The sequence below is a fragment of the Stenella coeruleoalba genome, assembly GCF_951394435.1.
Source record: "Stenella coeruleoalba genome assembly, chromosome: 8".
NCBI lineage: Eukaryota > Metazoa > Chordata > Mammalia > Artiodactyla > Delphinidae > Stenella > Stenella coeruleoalba.
Genome location: NC_137154.1, coordinates 95,661,090 through 95,680,779, shown reverse-complemented (window position 1 = coordinate 95,680,779; position 19,690 = coordinate 95,661,090). Strand labels below are relative to the sequence as shown.

General features: G+C 55.3%; 1 protein-coding gene across 1 annotated transcript in view; it reads left to right on the top strand.

Moving 5' to 3' along the window:
• TRIM29 (tripartite motif containing 29) overlaps window positions 1-3,547 on the top strand; it is a 33,823-nt gene extending 30,276 nt beyond the window's left edge. The window contains exons 10-11 of the mRNA XM_079928183.1: window positions 207-283; window positions 3,071-3,547. Of these exons, the coding sequence (XP_079784309.1) occupies window positions 207-283; window positions 3,071-3,133 (140 nt within the window). The 3' untranslated portion in view covers window positions 3,134-3,547. The remainder of the gene's footprint in view (window positions 1-206; window positions 284-3,070) is intronic.
• Window positions 3,548-19,690: the final 16,143 nt, after the last annotated feature.

Sequence of the window (19,690 nt, the reverse complement as noted above, 5' to 3'; positions counted from 1 at the left end):
TGGTGCCCCTCCCCTTGGCCCACCTCCTCAGGATTCTCCATTGCAGCCCTCCTGGACCCTACACGCCCCCTCAGGGTTGGCTGCACTTGGTCATGGGCTGGATGGAGCTTGGAAGTCACTTTGGAGATGGCGTCTGTGCTGCTCCGGCCCTGAGCCCCTGACCGCCAGCCCATGCTCCCTCTGACCAGAGCCTCTTGTCTCCCCAGGCTATCCTTCCCTCCTCAGGAGCCAGAGCCCCAAGGCCCAGCCCCAGACTTGGAAATCCAGCAAGCAGAATTATCTGGTGAGTGAGGAGAGCCTGCCTGGGCACGAGCGTGTGCAGAATGGGCACGGAATGGGGCTCCCAGGAGCAGGTGGTCAGGGCCTGTGGGAGGATGATGACGTGTCTGGGCCATGGGTTGGAGGTGGCAGTGGCCTGAATACCTGCGTACAGCAAAGGGTAGTAAAGAAAGACCCAGGGCTAATGGGCAGGGGGCCTGGGTAAAGATACACTTTTTGGGCCTCGGTTTTCTAATCTGTAAAGTGGGCAGCCCAGGATTTTTTTATGTGCAAATGGTTGTTTGCTGCCTGTGCTTGTTGAATGGTGGCCAAAATGCTGAGTCCAGGGGACGGGCATCCCAGAGGTGAGTCTCGCTTCCCTGGGGGCCAGCTCTGACAGCAGAGAAGCCTTTGGGCTGATAGCGTGGGCAAGGCAGAGGCTGCAAAGTTAGGAATAGATATATTTAGGGTTCGATACCTAATGACCCTGAGCTGGGGCATCAAAGAGCAGCACGAGAGGAAGCGTGGTCTTGGGGTCCAGCCACCTGCTGACTGTGGGGTCCTGAGTGAGTCAGAGCCCTCTCTGGGACTCTATAATGCGGTGCTGAGATGGGGTTGGACTCTAATACCTGTAGACCCGACATGCCTGAGCCCTGCCCGAGACCTCAGCGATCAGGCACTGTCCTTCATATGCTGTGCTTTCACTTCCCCGCACGCTCTCCTCCAAGGCCCGTGCCAGGCCCCGCTGAAGGCGTCGGCCAGCTGCCTTGGGATGGGGGTGGCATCTGCTGGGCCCAGGGGCTGGAGACCCCGGCTCCCTTCTGTCTTTGCATTTGGAGGTCAGAGCATGGAGAGGTGATTTGCTTCAGGTCGCAAAGAGTGACGGGGGCTGGTTTAATTGGAGAGAATCTTTAATTTGCTGGCGATGGAGCTAAGTGATGGTGTGTGTAATCTGAGCCAGGTCCAGGCCCACCGCAACAGCAGGGCTGCACAAAGCAGATATGGAGAGGAAAAGGAAGCTTTCTCTCCCCGGACTCGGTCCTTCTCCTCCCTCCCACTACTCTCCCTCCCTCCCAGAGCTCTGATCCCAGCAGAGACGGCTCATCATCGCCTTGGGATGTCTGGCATGATGGGTTCTGGGGTCCCCAGCTGGCACCCAGCGCTCGGGGAATGGAGGCAGGTGCTAGTGTAGGAAGAGGCTGGCCTGGCCCCAGTCCTCTCACCAGCTTGCCACGCAAGTCATTCTTCCCCTGTGCCTCAGTCTCCCCATCTGTAACATGAGGCAGATGGCCTGGATGCTTTCCTAGCTCTTCCAACTTTCATGTGCTGTGACCCTGAGCCAGGGAGGGAACGGGGCAGGGGATGGGGGTGTGTGTGCGCAGGGAGCACCCTGCCCAGGTGCTCTCTTTGTGCCCGCCTACCACCCTGGACTCTTGACAAGACAGCACCATTCACTGACCTGTGATCTATGTGATTGACCCAGCCTTCCTGTAAGAAAGGCTTCAGCCATTTTGGGGTCTATTCACTTTGCCTTACTGACTCCTTTGGGGGTCCAGGCTGGCACCTGGGGATTAGGAGACCTGGTCCAGGCCCTGCTCTGCCACGGAGTAACTTTGGCTGTGTCTTTCCCCGCCCTGGGTCTCCATCTCTTCCGTTGTTTAATAAGTGTTGTAACCAAGGCCTGAGCTAAGTTCCCTCAGCCCCCGCATTCCACAGGCCCCCAGTCCTGCTGTGGACCAGATGTAGGCAAGGAGCTACTGTAGATGCAGGTTTCCAGGCAGGCAGGGCCAGGGCAGGGACTGGGATCACCCTTGGGGTCTCCTGTACTGGGGTCATTGGGGTGTGAGGCGGGCCCAGGCTCTGACCCAGCTCAAGGGCAAAGCCACTTCTGGAGGCCCTCTGGGGGCCAAGGGTGCTCACAGGGGCAAGCAGCCGCTACAATGTGCTCTTCCCTGCAGGCTGGAGGGCGATTTCTCAGGGCCCTGATGAAGTGATTGGGAAGAGGAGGGAGTGCTGATTTTGTGAAATTGCTGTGGGATACAATACACAGGCTGGCAAGAAAGTTGTCGCCGGCTCTGTCCTGAGAGATGCGCCCTGAATCCCTGAGGGTTCCGGGATGAGAGAGGCGGAAGGTCTGGGATGGGAGGCTCCCAGTAGGTGTTGGGCTGGGGCGGTGGTTTGCCCTCTCTGCACCCCTTCTGTCAGGGAGAATTATGCAGAGAGAGCAGAGACCAAGTCTTGAGACTCAGAAGAGGTGCCTTGACACGGGTGGGGCTGGGGCTTGGGCTCTGGAGCCAGGTTGCTGGGTCTCGAGTCCCAGCTCCTCTGCTTGCCAGCTGGGTGACCTTGGGCAAGTTGCTTAGCCTCTCTGTGCCTTGGCTTGTTCATGTATAAAATGGGCATGGTAAGAGTAACCCACTTAATTGGGTACTTGTGAAAATTCATTGAGTCCATCTATGGAAAGCCCTCATACCACTTCTGTAGAGTAGAGAACACCGTAGTAACGGGAGCTACGCTGGTGCTGGGTGGGGCTTCCTGGGAGTGGAGAGACCGGTTGACCAGGCTGAAGTTCAAGCTCACCAGTCGACTGATGGAGTGAATTCTAATTAGGATGTGAACCCAGAGACTCTGATAATACTGGGGCCCAACTCCCATCCCAGGGTAGATGGAGCTTGTGGGTTAGGCCACAGGCCCCTAGAATTATCGGGGTTCAGACCACTGCTGCTTCCTGGCGGAGGTTAGGGGCTGGGCATCTGGCTGGTGAGCTCGAGTGCCCTCCGACCTCCCTAACGACTCCTGTTTCCCCCCGCAGTCACAGTACCGGCCCTTCTGCGTCAACAAAGGCAACGAGATCAGGCCCAGCGAGGCCCCGTGAGTGCCAGGCTGGCGGGAACGAGGCGCCGCCACCCCTGCCCGCCCCGGCGGCCCTGCTGCTCTTGCTGTTCTGCTCATCTGGGTGGGAGGGGGCCCGGCGCTCCCCCTGCCCCGCCCCGCCCTCCCCTGCTCTCTCAGGGCCGCCTGGCCTCCCCCTCCTCCCCATCAGCCGGCCCCATCCAGGACCCCTCCTGCTCTGTGACTAAGGATCACCATCTTCCCTGTGCTCAGAGGCCAACCCTCATGCGGGTGAGAGATGAGGCTTCTCCCCCCTGACACGCCACATTCCCCCTTTTGGGTGGGATCCTTGGGGCCGGTAGTGGGTGCCCACATGGTACCGGCCTGCTTCCCCGGCCCAGGCCCCTGCTGCCTTCAGGCCTGTTGGCCATTTCTCTCCAAGGTCCCTTACCCCGTGATGATGTCAGTAGGTGCCTGGCCATGACAGCTGCCCATCTCCCACCCACACGGGGCCACTTCTTCCCAGCAGCCTGGCCCCCTAGGAGAAGACTGGCCCCATGTGCCCTGCTCTGGTCCTACCTACCCAGGCTCAGCCTGGCGGGGCCTGCCACCCTCGGCCACCACAGAGGAAAAGCTCTCAGTGTCTTGGCATCACCCTGCCCGGCCTTGGGTCTCCCCACATCCACCGCAAGTCTGTGGTCCCTGAGGACGGGCTCTCCTGGCTTGGCAGGATAATCTTCACCAAGATATTCCTTTCTTCTACCTGCTGAGATAAGCGATTCCCTTGATGTGATACACTCCACCCGTGAAAATAGCTACCAGCCCAGCTGCTCCGAGGGAAGTGTTTCATTGGTTTCATAATTGTGATTCTCCCTGACAATGGGAAGTGAGCAGGCTGGCGGAAGTGTGGCTGGGCTGGTAGCCGCGGGTGCTTGTGCCTTACCCCCTGCCCGCACCCCATCTACTGCCCCCACTAGGGTCTCCCTCTTCCCTCTGACTACCCTCCATGTTACATGTTGTCATGGGGCCCAGGGCCTTGAGATGAGCTCACACCAGCAGCACAAATGTGGGGTCATCCCTCCTCTCGCTGTCCCCCTCCCAAGGGCCTGTGGGGGCTATGGGGAGGGGTGCCAGCTGGCAGGGGTGGGAGAGGGAGGGAGGGGGGAGGGAGGGAGGGAGGGAGGGGGGAGGGGGGAGGGGGGAGGGAGGGAGGGAGACACTCAGCTTGGGCTTTACCTTCCTGAATAAACCACTGATCACTCACTTCTTTGTATTGAACAAGCGTTTCCCTGAGGGTCACCGGAGGGGCTGGCTGCAGTTCTTCTGAACACACTTTCTCCACCTCTGATGAGTATGTGGTCATCTCCCCTCTTTCCTCCAGAAGACGTGGTTCCTTTGGGTCTCCCTCCCACCCCTCCCCACACCCACCTGAGTCCCTAGTGGGCAGTGCAGGACACTGGACCTTTCTGAAGCGGCCTCGGTTAACAGTGAGCAGAAGGGAGGATGGTGCAGGTGGGGTCCGGGGGATCACCTGAATACCCCGAGGGCTGTGAGAGCTCAGAGCCCCTGGCCAGCCTACCTCAGAGTCCCCAGAGGGGAGCCAGGCCCAGGAGTGGCTACCCACAGGCTGGGGTGGAGGCCAAGCAGAGGCTTCGGACCTGAGAGCCTTCTTAGTAGGGGGAGGGCTTCCTGGGCAGGGGAGCCCACAGCTGAGGCCTGGCAGGGGAGCCCCGCTCCCGAGGGCAGCGCCATCCTGAATTTGGGCCATGGGGAAAGGAGATGAGGCCTTGCAGTCCCTGGGAACCCAGAGAGGCCTGGAGAGGCAGTCAGGGAAGGCTCCCTGGAAGAGGCAAGCAAAACAGAAGGAAGTATGACTTGGGAGGGAGGGAAAGAGGGTGCAAGAAAATTACACCCCTGCCCCGGTATGGCTGGGACCCCCCCCCCAGTCCCCTCCATTCTCATGTCCTTCTTTGCTCCCCACCAGGGGCCAAATGATCCCAGGGGAGCAGCCCCACGCACCTCAGTAAAAGAACCTCAGTGAGCTCACTGCTGGTCCATCGTGGAGGGGCAACACCCTCCTCTTCCCCTCCCTGCCCTGCTGGGCTGGGCAGCAGCCAGACGTCCCAGAAGGGGGCTCCTGGGAATCAGGAGAGATGGATAAGAGGATGACCGGGAGGAAAGAGGGGAAGGAAGGAAGGGAAGGTGAAGGGAGAACCTTCTGCCGTCATCAGGAAGCAGAGCTGACTGCGCGTGGGATGCTCTGCCCCCTTGGTGCCCTCTCTTGAGGTCTGGGAGCAGGGTCCTCGGCCTTGGCTGCTCTCCCCACAGCCCTGGGTGCTGCTTCCATGAGCAATGCCCTCTGAGGAGTGTTCCCCTCCCAGCAGGTCCATCTCAGTGGCACCCAGTGCCCCGTGGCCTCCCCTACCTTCTTTAGGACCTGCAGTCCCTGTGGCTGTCATGGTAAAGAGGGCCACCACCCCCGCCCCCGGGGCTCCAGGGGCGCCCAGATGCTCTGAGAAAGGGCCTGTGTGCCCACATTTTGGGCCCTTCCCCAAGCCCGCCAGCTCGAGGAGGGGAAATGCACCCCGGTCCTGCTGAATTCTCTGGGCTTAGAGCCATGGGGGCGGCTGGGCCCCTGCCTGTCTGAGGCCTGGGCCTCCCCAGGAGCGGCCACCTGCAGCCTGGAGGCCCTGGGCCCTCTGCTGGGACCTGGGTGAGGACGTCCCCCAAGCACGGTGCTCCCACATCCATCCCCACCATTTCCATTACCGCCAGAGCTGTGATTATAAAGCAATCAAGGGAATCCTTTCTTCCCACTTCTTAGAAAGCCTCCCTCCTCAGCGTGAATGAAAACATTGGGACTATCGCAGGCCCCACGTGGCTCAGGGAATGGGAGGGGACATGTCCCTCCCCAGAACAGGAGAGAAAGGAGAGAAGCAAGACTCCATTTCTAGTCTAGTGTCTCTCAGATCCATGCTCCCCTGTGCCCTGTCCTCACAAGCTCTGTGCCTCAGGTGATTCCGGGGGTGCTGTGGGTAGCCTGCCGGCACAGGGGTGAGGACCTGTGGGGTCTGGGCTGGAGGAGGCAACGTGGCAGAGCTGGGGCTCAGCAGGGAGCTGGGCCAAGTAGTTGGGATTTCTTTTCCTGACTCCATCACTTTGGGCTGTGTGATCTGCTTGCCCTCTCTGGTCCCGACCTTCCCCATCTAAAAACTGAGGTGTTTTCACTGGATCGTTCCTGCGGTCCTTTCCCAGCTCTGTGCAGCAAAGATCATAGCGTGAGTGGTTGGATCGAAGGGACTGAAGAATGGAGCTTGGTACCAGGTTAGAGCTCTGATCAGGACCTGGTCGAGAGCCAGGTGGACTGGACTCCTGACTCCCCACGCCTCCCCTTACCCACCCGACTGCCCCCCCTCACCTTTAGACCCCGACAGTATGGGGCTTGGGCCTTCCCTGAAGAGATGCCTTTCCTGGTCAGGAGCGGGGAGGCGGGGGCCTCAGAAGCGTGGAGCTCTGCTCTGGACCTGCATCTTCAGGACCCACTGGAATATGGACTCCGTGATATCAGGGGTTACTCTGTTTTGTTCTCCTAGAGGAAAGTGGGCATGTGGACAGGACTTGGAGGCAGAGAAACAGCTATCTGGGGGGAGGGGTGGCAGCTGGGAGATGAAAGAAAAAAAAAAAGGGGAGTTGGGGAGAGGTCCAGTGAGGGGCTATCTGGGACATTCCATCGGGTGGGGAACCGAAACGTGGGCTTCGGAGTTTGGAGGACAGAGTCTGGAGCCAGACTGCCTGAGCGAGTCCCGACTGTACCGCTCAGCAGCTGTGTGACCTCGGTGAGCTCCCTGGCCTCTAGGAGGGTGAATTCCGTAAAGGCATCCTACAGGATTGTTGGGAATGTGTGAAAAGCACCTGGCACAGCAAGCGCCCAATCATTGATACACGATAATATGACTGTTGTGAAATCAACATCCAAACCTGAGAGCAAGCTCGGGTTTCTGGTCCTTTCAACCTTCTGCAGTTGGACAGGGGCTACTGGCAGGCTGCTGGGCAGTTTCTGGTCTCCTGACCAGCCCCAGGGCTCCATGCACTTCTGAGATATGGCCAGCAGGTGGCAGCATTTCACCACAAGTTAATGGGCACTAAGCCTCCCTCCCCTAGCCCTGCAGTCAGGAACAGCCCCTCAAAGGGAGCCCCTTTCTTCCCTCTTTCTGCGTTAGCTAAATAGACCCTGAGGTCCTAGGCTGTGGAATGCATCACGACAGCTGAGCAGGAAGGAGGGGCTTCCTGTTCACCCCATCAAACCCTGTCCAGCCTGGCATGAAGGTTGCAGCGTGGTGCATGGGGAGGGTCCCCTCCACGTGGGCGCTGCTGCCCTTGCGCTGTCTTTGTGGGCCTGAGGAAGGGGGCTGGGTGGGCTGTTGAGGGTCACTTCTGCAGCCCCCGAAGGCGGGACTCTGTACAAGGCAGACCCCCAAGTGAAGTGCGAGATGGAAAGTCAGAGCCCTTGAAATCCAAAGTGAGAAAAAGCCGAGGGGCTGCAAACTGCAGAGCCCACTGATGTCTGTCATCCTCAGACTTGCTGCTCACATGGAATGGGGGCGATCTTGTACATTCCTCCTGATCAGCTCTATGGGGAGGGCAGAGGCCTCAGGAATAACTCTGGGGAGGGGTGGCAGCTTGGAGGCAAAGGTGTGGGCTGAGTTCCTACCCTGTCCTCGTCTTCCCACCAAACCCTCACATCACCTCCCAGGAGTGACCCAGGCAGGTTTACCTTTCTGAGTGTTGACCATTAAGTTTGAAAATGAACTGTTGTCCAGGCACACGATCAAGAGAGATAAACGCTAATTGCTGGATGGATGTGCTAACTCCTGGCTCCTAATTCGTCACCTTGCCTAGGCTGAAGCTGAGAGAGGCAAGGGAAGGAGGAGGCACTGGGGCCAGGACCCTGGGAGCCACTAGACCCTCTTGCAAGAGGATGTGGGTGAGTGAGCCAGGACGCCCTCCCCAGGGGATGAGAAAGATGCCCTGGGTCCCTGAGGCTCTCCAGGGAGGACACGTAGCCAGGTGAGGGAGGGGGAGGTCTTCGGCTAGCTCATGTTTATTAGCAAATTAATCCCAAGTAGACTGATGATTTGTTTCCCCACTGGCCTTGTGGTTGGCCTTGGGGAGCAAACTATTTCTCTGAGGCTGGTTGCATCCTCATGTGAAGACGCTCAGTGGGCTGCAAAACCCATGATTGATTGGCAACTTGCTGAAGGCGGAGCTGGCAGTGGAAGGTGTGGAACTCACGATTATTCCTCGAGAGGTGAGGTTGTGGGTCTTTGGTGGGGACCTGCCTAGAGTAGGATCTGGACTAGATGACCTGGCGCAGATCCAGGTGAGAGCAGAGGGGCGGGAACGAGGATTCGTGTGGCAGCAGGACTGGTGGGAGCTCCTTCGCTCATTCCTAGGATCCGTGGCATCTCAAGAGCCTGGCCCTTAGTTTTCTCATCTGTGAAATGGGGCTAGTAATCACAACCACCCGTGTGTTTTGTGAGAATTAAATGAAAGGAAGTAAGTAAAGCGTTGCCACAGTTCCTGGCACCTTATCCCTCAAGAAATAAATGTTCAGTGAGTGGGTGTCGGGCTTCTCTTTCGGACCCTGCTTTTGCTGGCGGCAGAATCCAACCTCACCATTCCAGGGGAGGGCCTGCCCATCCCTTAAGACCACCCACTCTGGTTTCTGGGGACGAGACGAGTCTGGGCCCCTCCTTCCCCGCCTGGGCATGCAGCCACGGGTCCTCTGGCTGCATCTGGCAGGAGAGGCAACCGCGCACGGGAAGGATGGAGGCTAGTGCGTCTCCTCCCAGCATGCGGGGCCGGCCGCTACATGCATGAGTGGCCGGGGTAATTAATTTACACATTTCATCCTGCTTAAACTAATAAGCTTCTATATCCTCCTTCTCCACTGAGCCTGAGCCTCAGCCTTCGTGCTGGGCTGTCATCCTGGCCCCAGGGAAGCTGTCACATTCCCCGCTGCCGTCCCGTGGGCTGGGCCCAAGGCTTGGAGGCCCTGTGTCCACGCTTCTGAGCGTGCTGGTCCAGGTCAGCCTCAGAGGCCGTCTCAAGGTACCCAAGCAACCTCAGACCTGTCTGGGAGTAAAGGGAGACCTGGCAGTCCATCCTTGCAGCCCCCAGCCCCGCAGGCTCCCCTTCCTGGAGCTGCGGGGTCTGGTACAAAGATGGCGGGGGACATGAAGACATCCTCTGGGCAGGGATAAGAAACAGCCTCCAAGAAAGGTGGTGAAGTGAAGCTAGTGTGGGGGGATAACGTGTGTCCTATTCTGTTCTGTTAAGAAAGGGAGAGAAGCATGTGCGTGTTTGCTTGCAGGATAAAGCCTGGATGGGTACACAGGAGACTGGCTGCCCCCAGGGAGGAGCTGGGCTGCGAGGCAGGCGGAGGGAGACTTTCACCCTTATCCTTCTGTACCTCTTGAGCCTTGAGCACTGTGAACGCATCACATATTCAAAAAGCGTCAGCGGTTCGACGACAAATACAAATGTAACGTAAAAGCCCCGTTTGTCTCCAGCATGTTCTACGGATACTCCGGTGGGCCTGGTGGCGAGGCTGCAGGAGGGTAAGTCATGACGCTCCCTTCAAAGAAGGGGTGGGGAGCGAGGAAAGTCCTGGATGATAGTGACTGCGGTGAATGGAATGCCTGAAAGCCCTCGGGCTCATGGACGAACCCCAGTGGGTAATTCAGGAGCTGCCTGGAGGAGGGGGTCTTGGGCCATTTTGAAGGTAGTGTAGGAGTCCACCAGATGGAGAGGAGAGAGAAGGGCTGGACGGGCTTGAAGTGTGAGTTCCTATTCTGACGGCAAAACCCTGGGGTGCATTTGGGCCCTAGCGTTCTCATCTGTAACATGGGAAGAATCCACTGGGGGAGCCAGTAAGGAAAGCGATTCCAGCCCCTAAAACTTCAGTGATCACCATCCCCTTGTGGTCCTGGAGTGGAGGCTGTAGGATCCAGGTCTGTGCATCACAGAGAGGCTTTCTCCACCAGCTCCTTCTGACGGCTTCCTCCTAGTTAACAGATTCCACTTGTATGCTCCGATTCCGAATCCCGCGGGATTTAATATCCACTCTGTAATCTACTAGCACCAATAGGCATTATGTAACTAAACCTTACATTGAAAGTGCTAGGCTTCCATTTTCCCCACGCTGCCGGGAGAAGTCGGGGCTCTCCTCGTCCGACGTGACTGACTCTTGCACTAAGTAAAGTACTGTCCGTGCAGGCACACAGCCTGCTCCCGGCACACCCCACAGCACAGCCTGAGGTGACCAGCCAAGGTAGGGCCCTGGGCTGGCCATCCTAGTGGCTGCAAGATTGGCCCTGTGTCTACCCTAAATATCACTTGCTTTAAGCCCCTTTCGTTTCCAGCTCACTGGCTGCAATGGCCATTCACTCACTCACTCACTCACTCATGCATTTATTACGCACTCATGGCAGCCACAGAAGTAAAAGGTGTTAACACGTAGTCAGGCTCTTCTCAGCTCCTTCCCTCTTTTGCTGTGACAGCTTCATGCAATGCCGGTTCCCAGGCCATACCAGTTCATAGAGGAACCCAGAGGAACGGATAGCAAGAATGCCTAATGTTATAGACGCTATTCTTCTACAGGTATCTTCTTCACGAGGTAACTCTCTTTTCAAAAAAGTAAACTTTTAATTTTGAGATGCCTGTAGTTTCACATCCAGTTTTAAGAAATAACAGAGAGAGAACCGTGTATCCTGTGTCCAGTTCCCCCCATCTTGCACAACCTTAGTACAGTATCACACGCGGGATACTGACAGGGATACGGGCAACATACAGAGCATTTCCATCAGCAAGAGGATCTTTTCTGTTGCCCTTTATAGGCACCCTTACCTCCCCCTTCCTCCCTCTTTCCTGATCCCTGCCAACCACTGATCTGTTCTCCATTTCTATCATTTTGGTATCAAGAATGCCAAACGAATAGAATCGTAGAGTGTGTAATCTTGTGGGATTGGCTTGAAGGACTCATTTAATCCTCACAACACCTCAGCAACATAAGCATCCCTATTCCCATTTCATAGAAATGCAAGTTGAGGCCAGGGAAGTAACTTGCAGAGGCAGGATTCAAGCCAGCCTCTCAGCTAATACGGAGCTGCAGGAATTGTTGCAAACAAGAGCCCTCGGGTCTGCTCATGTCAGGGGAGCTCCCTCTGCATCCAGGACACAGCTGGGGGTCCTGGCCCTGCATGCTGGGGCTTATGGTCCTAGCCCGTCTAGCGCTGCCTGAATTCTCAAGAGCAGGCATAAGGGAACCCCACCCCAGGACCCCTGCTGTGGCGAAGAGACAGAGGTGGGGCTCCCTCCTTGTCTGGAGGGGCTGGCCGAGGGGCTCAGGTACGCTGTCCCGCCTGACGGTGCGACAGGCTGATTGCGCTTCTCGGGGGATTGTGGGGGGGGGCCCTGCACTGAAGTCCACCCCTGCTCCCCCCCAGGCCTCCCAGCCCACTGGTTGGGTCAGCCTTGGGGCCAGAACAGGTCAGCTCTGAAGCAACGTCACTCGCAGAGCTAACCAAGCGTGGGATTGCTCAGATCGCTGGAATGAGCAGCTCCCCGTGTACACCCCTCCCACCAGCCAGCCACAGGCTCGTCCGGCTCTCGCCTGGCTCTCGCTGCTGCCTTAACCCGACCTGGTCTCAAAGCCACATGGCTCCCACATCGCAGTTGACGAGGGCCTCATCTCCCCGTGGAGGGCTCAGGCCCTGGTTCCTGGGGAGGGGAATCTGGCTCTCTCTGTATCCAGTGGGAGGGCCGGATGGACCAGTGGGAGTGGTCACTCCCCAGACTCAACCCTGGAGCGTGGTCGGCAGGGCAGGGCTGGGGCTCGTGCATGAATGTGGGACACAGGGGACCTCTTCTGGACCAGGGTTGGAGTTAGCAGCAGTGACCCAAGCCCCTACACATCAGGAGTCTGCTAGAGGGCAGAACCAGGGCCAGTGGGAGAGGTTCTGATGAGGGAGGCAACTTTTACTCAATGAAAGAAAGAATTAGCAGTAACTAGGAATGTCCAAACGTAGAGCAGACGACTTTGTGAGTAGTGAGGTCCCCGTCAGGGAAGGCATGCATTCACTCATTCATTTAACCCCTGTCAATTGTCTGCCTCGGGAAGGCAATACACCGTTGTGGCTCTCAGCACTAGAGTCCCCCAGATGTGGGGTCTCCCCGCTCTGCCACTCCACAGTTTTTAGCAAGTTCTCTGTGCCTGTGTTGCCTCCCCTGCAAAACAGGAATAATAACAGTTCCTTACCTATCTCAGTGGGAAAACTGTAAAGACTCTCAGCCCCATGCGTAGCACCAGCTAAACACAAGCAGCGCGTGTTATTTCCCAGGTGCCGTTACCGCTATTCTATAGATGAGTTAAATAAATTCTCTGCGACTCAGTGCCTGAGTGGGGATTTGAACCCAAGCTGGTCTCATTTCAGAGCCCATGGTCCTCCCGCTCGACCATAAAGCTATGCCAGTTAGGTAGGTGTTAAAATCTGAGACGAAGGGACTTAAATCTAGAGCATATAAAGAACACTTACAAGTCCATAATAAAAAGACAACCCAATTAAAAAGTGGACAAAGTATCAGAATGCATATCTCTCCAAGGAACTACACATGGCTAATAAGCACATGAAAAGATGCTCAACACCGTTAGTCATCAGGGAAACGCAAATCAAACCCGCCATGAGACGCCACTTCACGTCCAGTAGGTTGGTGATAATCGAGAAGACAGATAATAGCAAGTGTTGTCAAGGATGTGGAGAAATTAGAACCTCATACACTGCTGGTAAGAGTGTGAAATGCCTCAAATGGTTAAACATAGTTACCGTATAACCCAGCACTTCCACTCTTAGGTATATACTCAGGAGAATAGAAAACATACATCCACACAGAACCTTGGATGCCAACGTTTACAGCAGCTTTCTTCATTAGAGCCAAAAGGTAGAAACAAGCCAGTTGTTCACCTAGTGATGACCAAGATGTGTGTATCCACACAATCTCATCCAGCCGTGAAAGGAATGGAATCCTGACACATGCTACCATGTGGATGGACATCGAAAACCTTAGGTGGAAGAAGCCAGTCCCAGAAGTCCACTAGTACGCAATTCTGTTCCTACAAAAGTCCAGAATAAGTAAATCTGTGGGGACAGAAAGTAGGTTAATGGTTGCTTAGGGACTTGAGTGGGGCTGGGGGGATGGAGGGGTGACGGCTGAAAGGTACGGGGTTTCTTTTTGAGATGATGAAAATGTTCTAAAGCGAACTGTGGTGGTGCTTGCACACGTTTGTGAATAAAGTAAAAACCATTCAATTAAATGGTGAATTATAGGCTATTTGGGTTGTAGCTCAATAAAGCTGTTCAAAAAAGAGAAATAAATCCATAGAAAAAAACTGAGGCTGAGGGGAGAGGTATGGGTGGAGACAGAGGCTGGGGAGTTGCTAATGGAGAGCTTGGTGGGGGGATGACCTTGCTCAGGAAGCATTTCCCAAGGGATGGATGATGGACCCTGAGGGAATGCCTTCATGGAGGAAGAGGTGTCACTCAGGCGGGTGAACCCCTGGGAAGTGCTGGGCAGAGGGCTGAACCGGTGACCTCTGGCGGCCCTCAAACCCTCCAGCAGGAGAGGGCTGGTCGGTATTGGGTAGGGGAGCTGGGGTTCTGCTGAGGTACCTGCAGCTCCAAGGAGCAGTGGCCCTGTCCACCCATCTACCTCCAGCTGGAGGTCACCACACCACTGATGTGACCTTGTGCAGAGGGACAGGACTTGACCCAGTCAGTGTCCCCATGGGTGAAGCACAAATGATGGGAGCTTGAGTTTGGAGGCAGAGGACCTCTCTGACCTCAGGCTCCTTATCAGTAGTCTGGGGTGGTCATTTCCCCCTCCATGGGTTGCCCTGCATGAAATTAGATGCTGTGTTGAAAGCACCCGGTAGGAGTTCCAGTGATGGGTGAAAACTGATCTCAGTTGGTCTTGGCATCAACCCTGTGAGTTGATGGGGCGGGTGTTACATGAGGTATCACAGAGGTCACGTGTCTTGGTGACCGAGCGGGAGGGCAGAACTGGACCCTGCCTCTGGGATGCCTTGCACCTGACAACGCAGCAGAGCTGACACCTCGCAAAGCACTGTGGGCAAATACTCTCATTTCACCTTCGGGACAAGCTTCTGTGTAAGTAGGATGGGCATCACTAGCCCCGTCTTACAGGTGAGAAAACTGAGAGTCAGGGATGTGTCTCCAAACGTTACTCAGAGCACCCGGACTCCTGCTGGCTTTAGAGCCGTCACACCCATGATCCTGGAGGCTTCTAGACTCCAAGATGCAGCAGGTTAAAGGCCTTGCAATGAAGGTGGAGCCGGGCGGGAGGTGCTGAGGCTGGAAGAGGCCGAGAGGTGGGTCTGTGCTAGGCCAAGTGTGGGTAGCTCTGGCAGCCCCTTCCGTGGACCCATCCGCCTCTCCCTGTTCCGGCGGGAGGGAGGAGACTGGGGGCTTCTGTGCACAGGGAAGGTGGCTGCATGTTCAACGGGAATCACACAAGCACTCTTGATAAACAGCAGGTAGCCCCGCTCCCGCTAGCTAACAGGATTAATCTAAATGCATACAGACGCAGCTGGGCAAAATCAAAACACAGAACCCAAGCTAAATTACACCACTCAGTGGCGGGGCCCTCAGAGCCTCCGAACGTGTCACCTGAGTTGCTCACCTGCTGCAGGAAGAGGCCACGAGTGATGCTCATGTGCGGCACAGGCGTCAGGGGGACCCTGGAGGAGGGCCGGGGGTCGGGGCACTCAGGCAGGGCCGTCTCCGAGGGCCCATAGCCTCAGGTGGGTGGTACATCCTGGAAGGCTGGGGCAGCTTCCAGGCCTGAAGAAAATGGAGAGGCCAGGATGCTCCTGTGACCAGCATCCCACCTGCTGGTCCTGCCTGATGAGAGTCCTGCCTCCCAGGGAACCTGGTCCCAGGATGTCCACACAGAGAGCGTCGGGTAGCTCTGCCCAGTGGTCTGGCATCCTAGGCTTTATTCTGGCCTCCACAGTGAGGGAAGGGAGAGGGAGGGGAACTCTTAACCACGGTAACCACATTCAATCCCCACTATGGCTATTATAACCCCACTTTACAGATAAGGAAACTGAGGCAGAGTTAGGTTTCAGATCTGTTGGGATCCAGAGTCCACGCTCTCGCACTGCCCCAAGCTTCTTCCCCAGTCATAGCTTTGATGAAGAACAAATCTATCCGGGGTCTGCCTTGGGCTCAGGTGGGCTCCAAGCCCAAGGTCAGGGCAGAAGCTGCTTAACTCCCCAGGGTCTAGAGCCCTGTTTCCTTCGCTTTAGCTTGGGACACCTTGGTAATGTCCTCTGGCTGTGGGCATCTAAGCCCCAAAAGCTGCACAGGCAGGGGACTCTAGGGGAAAATGAGAAAGGCTGTGAAAATGACTTTCTGGGCCCGTCACCCTGGGAGGGAACTGGGGGGTCATTATGTCCATCTCTTGGCCAATGAGTGGCAGGCAAACCATCAGGGCAAAACCCCTTCCCTTAAATCTTAGGAACGATAAATCCATTGCTCACGTCAATTGAGCACGTACTCTCTGCTAGGAGCTCTGCTAAGCCCTTTGAATCCATTCTCTCTCCTAATGTGCCCAGCAACACTAGGGGGTGGGTATTATCTTCATTATAACAAGGAAGTGGCACAGACCCCAACGTCCTGTGATCTCTCTCCTTCCCAGGATTCGGTCATGTTAACTGGGTTCTCCCGTGTGACCCACAGAAAGGGCAAGGTTGGGGTGTAGTTCCTGCTCCCCCCAGCTACCTGGTTCCATGGTCCCGGGCAGCCCGGGGCTTCTTTGAACTGGGAATTCCTGGCTTGTAAAACAAGAACACCCTCCACCCTACCTGCATTCCTACCTTATTGTGGGAATCACAGGAGAGAAATACACCCTGGTTTTCATGCTGTGAGGCACTACATAAACGTTAGTTATTGTTCCACACCCTAGAGCAGGCCTGTCCCAGAGCTCCGCATGAGGTTGTTTTTTTATAAAATTAATACTGTTAGGAATGAGAATTACTACTAATAAGCCCATTGCTTGTCCACGTACGTCTGCGTGGGGACCTCGATGTCCCCAGGACACAGTCTCTGCCCAGGGTCTAAGGAAGGGATCGTGCTCCCCATTCTGCAGTGGGGTAAGCGGAGGCCCCTGGCAAGAACAAAGGGCGGCCCCAGGTGCCCAGGACTCCAGGGGAACGGGGATTTCACACAGGATCTGGGATTTCCGGTGTTCTCCCTCCCGCTGTGAGGGCTCCCAGGCCTCTCCCAGAGTGATTTATGGCAGCAATGTGCACAGCCAGTGCTGTGTCAGCGCCTCCCTCCCCTCCTGCCTCCCACTCTGGTCTCTCCCCAACCCCCATTTCAGCTTCTCACCTGTTTCTCCCAATGCTGCCGCTCACCTCTCACTGGTTCTCCCCTCCCTGAGTGAGTTGCCCAAGGCTGAACTGGGCCTGCTTTCAACTCCTTTCTGGGCTGAGCTGTCCCTAGCAGCTGAGAGATCTGAGGGTGGGGGAAATGCTAAGGAGGAGCTCCCCCTGCCCTGCCCCACCCCTCCCGTGGTCCCAGGAGAGCTGCCCTGAGGCCCTTGGTGGAAAAGGAGGGAAGGGGGCCTGGAGCCTTCGCTTCCTGTCACCTGTCCAGTGGCAGGACCAGCTCTGAGCCTCGGTCTGTGGGACTCCCAGGCTTATGTTTTCCCCATCTCCAGGGCTGAAAAAGCCTGGACACTGGGACTGGGGGCATAACTGGCCCCTCAGGGCCATGCAGACCCCTGTGCGGAGGTCCTGGTGCTTTGCCACCAATTGCAAGGCACCGGCTGCCGCAATGCAGATTCTAGATCCTGCGGGGAAGGAAAATCCAGGGGGAGTGAGCTTCTAGACTGAGGAGTCAGGGGATGGAGGCCAGAAGCAGACACTGAATCCTTCTTTCCATGCTCCTATCAGAGCTAGTGAAGCAGGAGACCAAGGGCTTCTGGGAAGGCAAACAGGGCCCACGAGGGGGTACTGCCCAGAAAAACATCCAGATCATTAAATAGTTAAAAACAATAGAAAATGTATAAAAACCCAGAATTTAGTGTATTGTTAACTCATTTTCTAACATGGAGAAAATGGAAACTCAGAGAGGTTCTTTAACTTGCCCAAGGTCACACAGCTAATGGATTCAGAAAATACAGCTCTAGGCTGGTGGGCTCTCCGTCCTGTGCACAGAAGCTAGGGTGTGGGCCAAGCTCTGGCCAGTCCCTGGCTACACTCTCCCTGCTGCCCTTGCCCCTTCCAGTATCCCCAACTTCAGGAGGCCTGCTCTGCCCTCAGCTTCTGAGCTGGGTCAAATTCAGAGCGACCCCACCAAAAGCCTCCCTGGGGTTTAGGACTACACACTGCCCCTCCCTCCACGTCCAGGACCTGGGTGGGCCTGGGGAGGCTGGAGAGGGCCTGGCCTTGCTATCATAACTCTCACTTCTGGGACCCAGAGGGTCAAGTAGGCATTTTGGAGGCAGTGATTGGTAGAGAAGGAACTTGGGGAACAAAAACAGGATGCTGATGACTTAAGGGGGTAAAGGGGGCTGTCCTCCCAGGCGCAGCTGGTATCTTTGGGGGCTAGTTCCTGCCTCTCAACCCCTCCCTTGGCCCCTAGCTCATTTCTGGGACAATGAAACACTAGTGCATTGGGCCAGCAGGCCAGACACTCCACCTAATTCCCTTTGGCCTGAGATCCCCACATGCTGACTTCATGACGAGCCCAACCAAAGAGGCTGGCCCTGTCACGTCTCCCATCCTGTGGACAAACTTGTTATTTACGTTGATTGTTGCATGATTAACAGCTAATTTGTTAATCAACCACAGGCTATGCAACTTAGGTGCGGCTGTCTCTCCATGGAAATCCACCAAGGTCCCATCCTGAGAGGCTAGCCTGGCAGCTGGGGGAACAGGTGGTGGCAATGGGGGTGTGGGCTTGAGGGCCCCTCCCATCCACAGCCTCTATCGACCCTCCCTGCCCTTGTATGAAACTTCTTCTGGCTCCCTGGGGTTTCCACCGTCCTCCCCTCACCCCATACCCGACACCCAAGGCCACCCTCGCTCAAGGCCATCAACTGCCAGGTGCCTTGGGCAAATCATCTCACCCCTCTGAGCCTCAGTTTCCCCATTTTTGGTCTCCCAGTTGAGAAGATGGGTGATTTCTGTGAAAGCACCATACAGTCAGTAGGGTGCCAGAGCTGGCTGGTATCGACTCACAAGAGTCAGTTAAACTTTCAGTGATTTTTGCCAGCTGGTTGATAAACATGGCCATTATTAAAAATTAAACTATATAAACTTACAATTAAATAAGTTACATTGAACACAAAGGTAATAAATACTCAAAACTCATTACTTCTTAATTACTTTACTATTATCTGTGCTCTTGAGGTTATTTACGTTGGTTGTATCTGTCTGTTGGAAATGCTGTGCAATGACTCACTGCTAAGCATCTCTTTCCAACTCCACATTCAATGACATCACCTTGGTAGCTTGAAATCAGCCGGGGGGGGGGGGATTCGCAGCATGGAAATTGGCAAATGCCGTTAAGTCAGGACTTCATTTATTGTTTTATTATTTGTTTAGACTTAAAAACAGTGATGGAGAAAATCTTAATGATGCAGATTAAACCTAAAAGTACGTGGTGTGTGTAGCTATTACACTGTAAATAACACAAAAAAATTGAGGAAATATTCTTGCAGTAATTGAAAACTATTATCTGATGCAGCAAAGAAGCCACATCATTGACGGAGGAGGTTCCCACAAATGTCTTTGTCGTTTCACTTTCCTTTTACCCATTAATGTAAATGCAAATATTAACCAAAATTCATGTGAGAACTACACTCATTTGTCAATTGCAGCCATAGGTTGGCTACGGATAGAAGAGTTCTGCAAAAATCAGCAGAAGCATTCTGTGAAAACCAATTGGATATGTGGAATTTACAATAAAGAGTGTTGTACATTTTATTATTTTTTGTAAAATATATGCAGTGCACCCTTTATATCAGTAAAATCACAAACACCCATATTCACACACTTTTCTTTTTTCCTGGAGAGCCAGTTGTTAAACCTTTCCCAGCACACCACTGACGGTACTTATGGGAGAGACCCTCATCCCCTTCCTCTTCGCCCCTCACTCTGGCTCTAGGACTTGTATGGTGTCATCAGCCTTTAACGGCTGCACCAGATGTGGAGGAAGGAGCTAGAACTTGGCTGTCTCATCCTCCTCCACAGCCCCCTCCAAAGAAGGTGGATTCCTAGTTGCGCCCCAGGAGACACATCCCTGGGCAGAGAGAAGAAGGACCCAAGACCCTTAAACTTGCCTGCTCTGCTTTCAGGGGTGTCTCCACCTGTTGGCTGACTCCATCCAGAATCAGACCTCTGACACTACCTTGGGAGGGGCCACCATCCTCTTTGTCTGGATTTTGACAAGAGCCTCCTAACTGGTCTCCCCATTTCTATCCTTGCCCCCTTTACAGTCTGTTCTCAACAGCC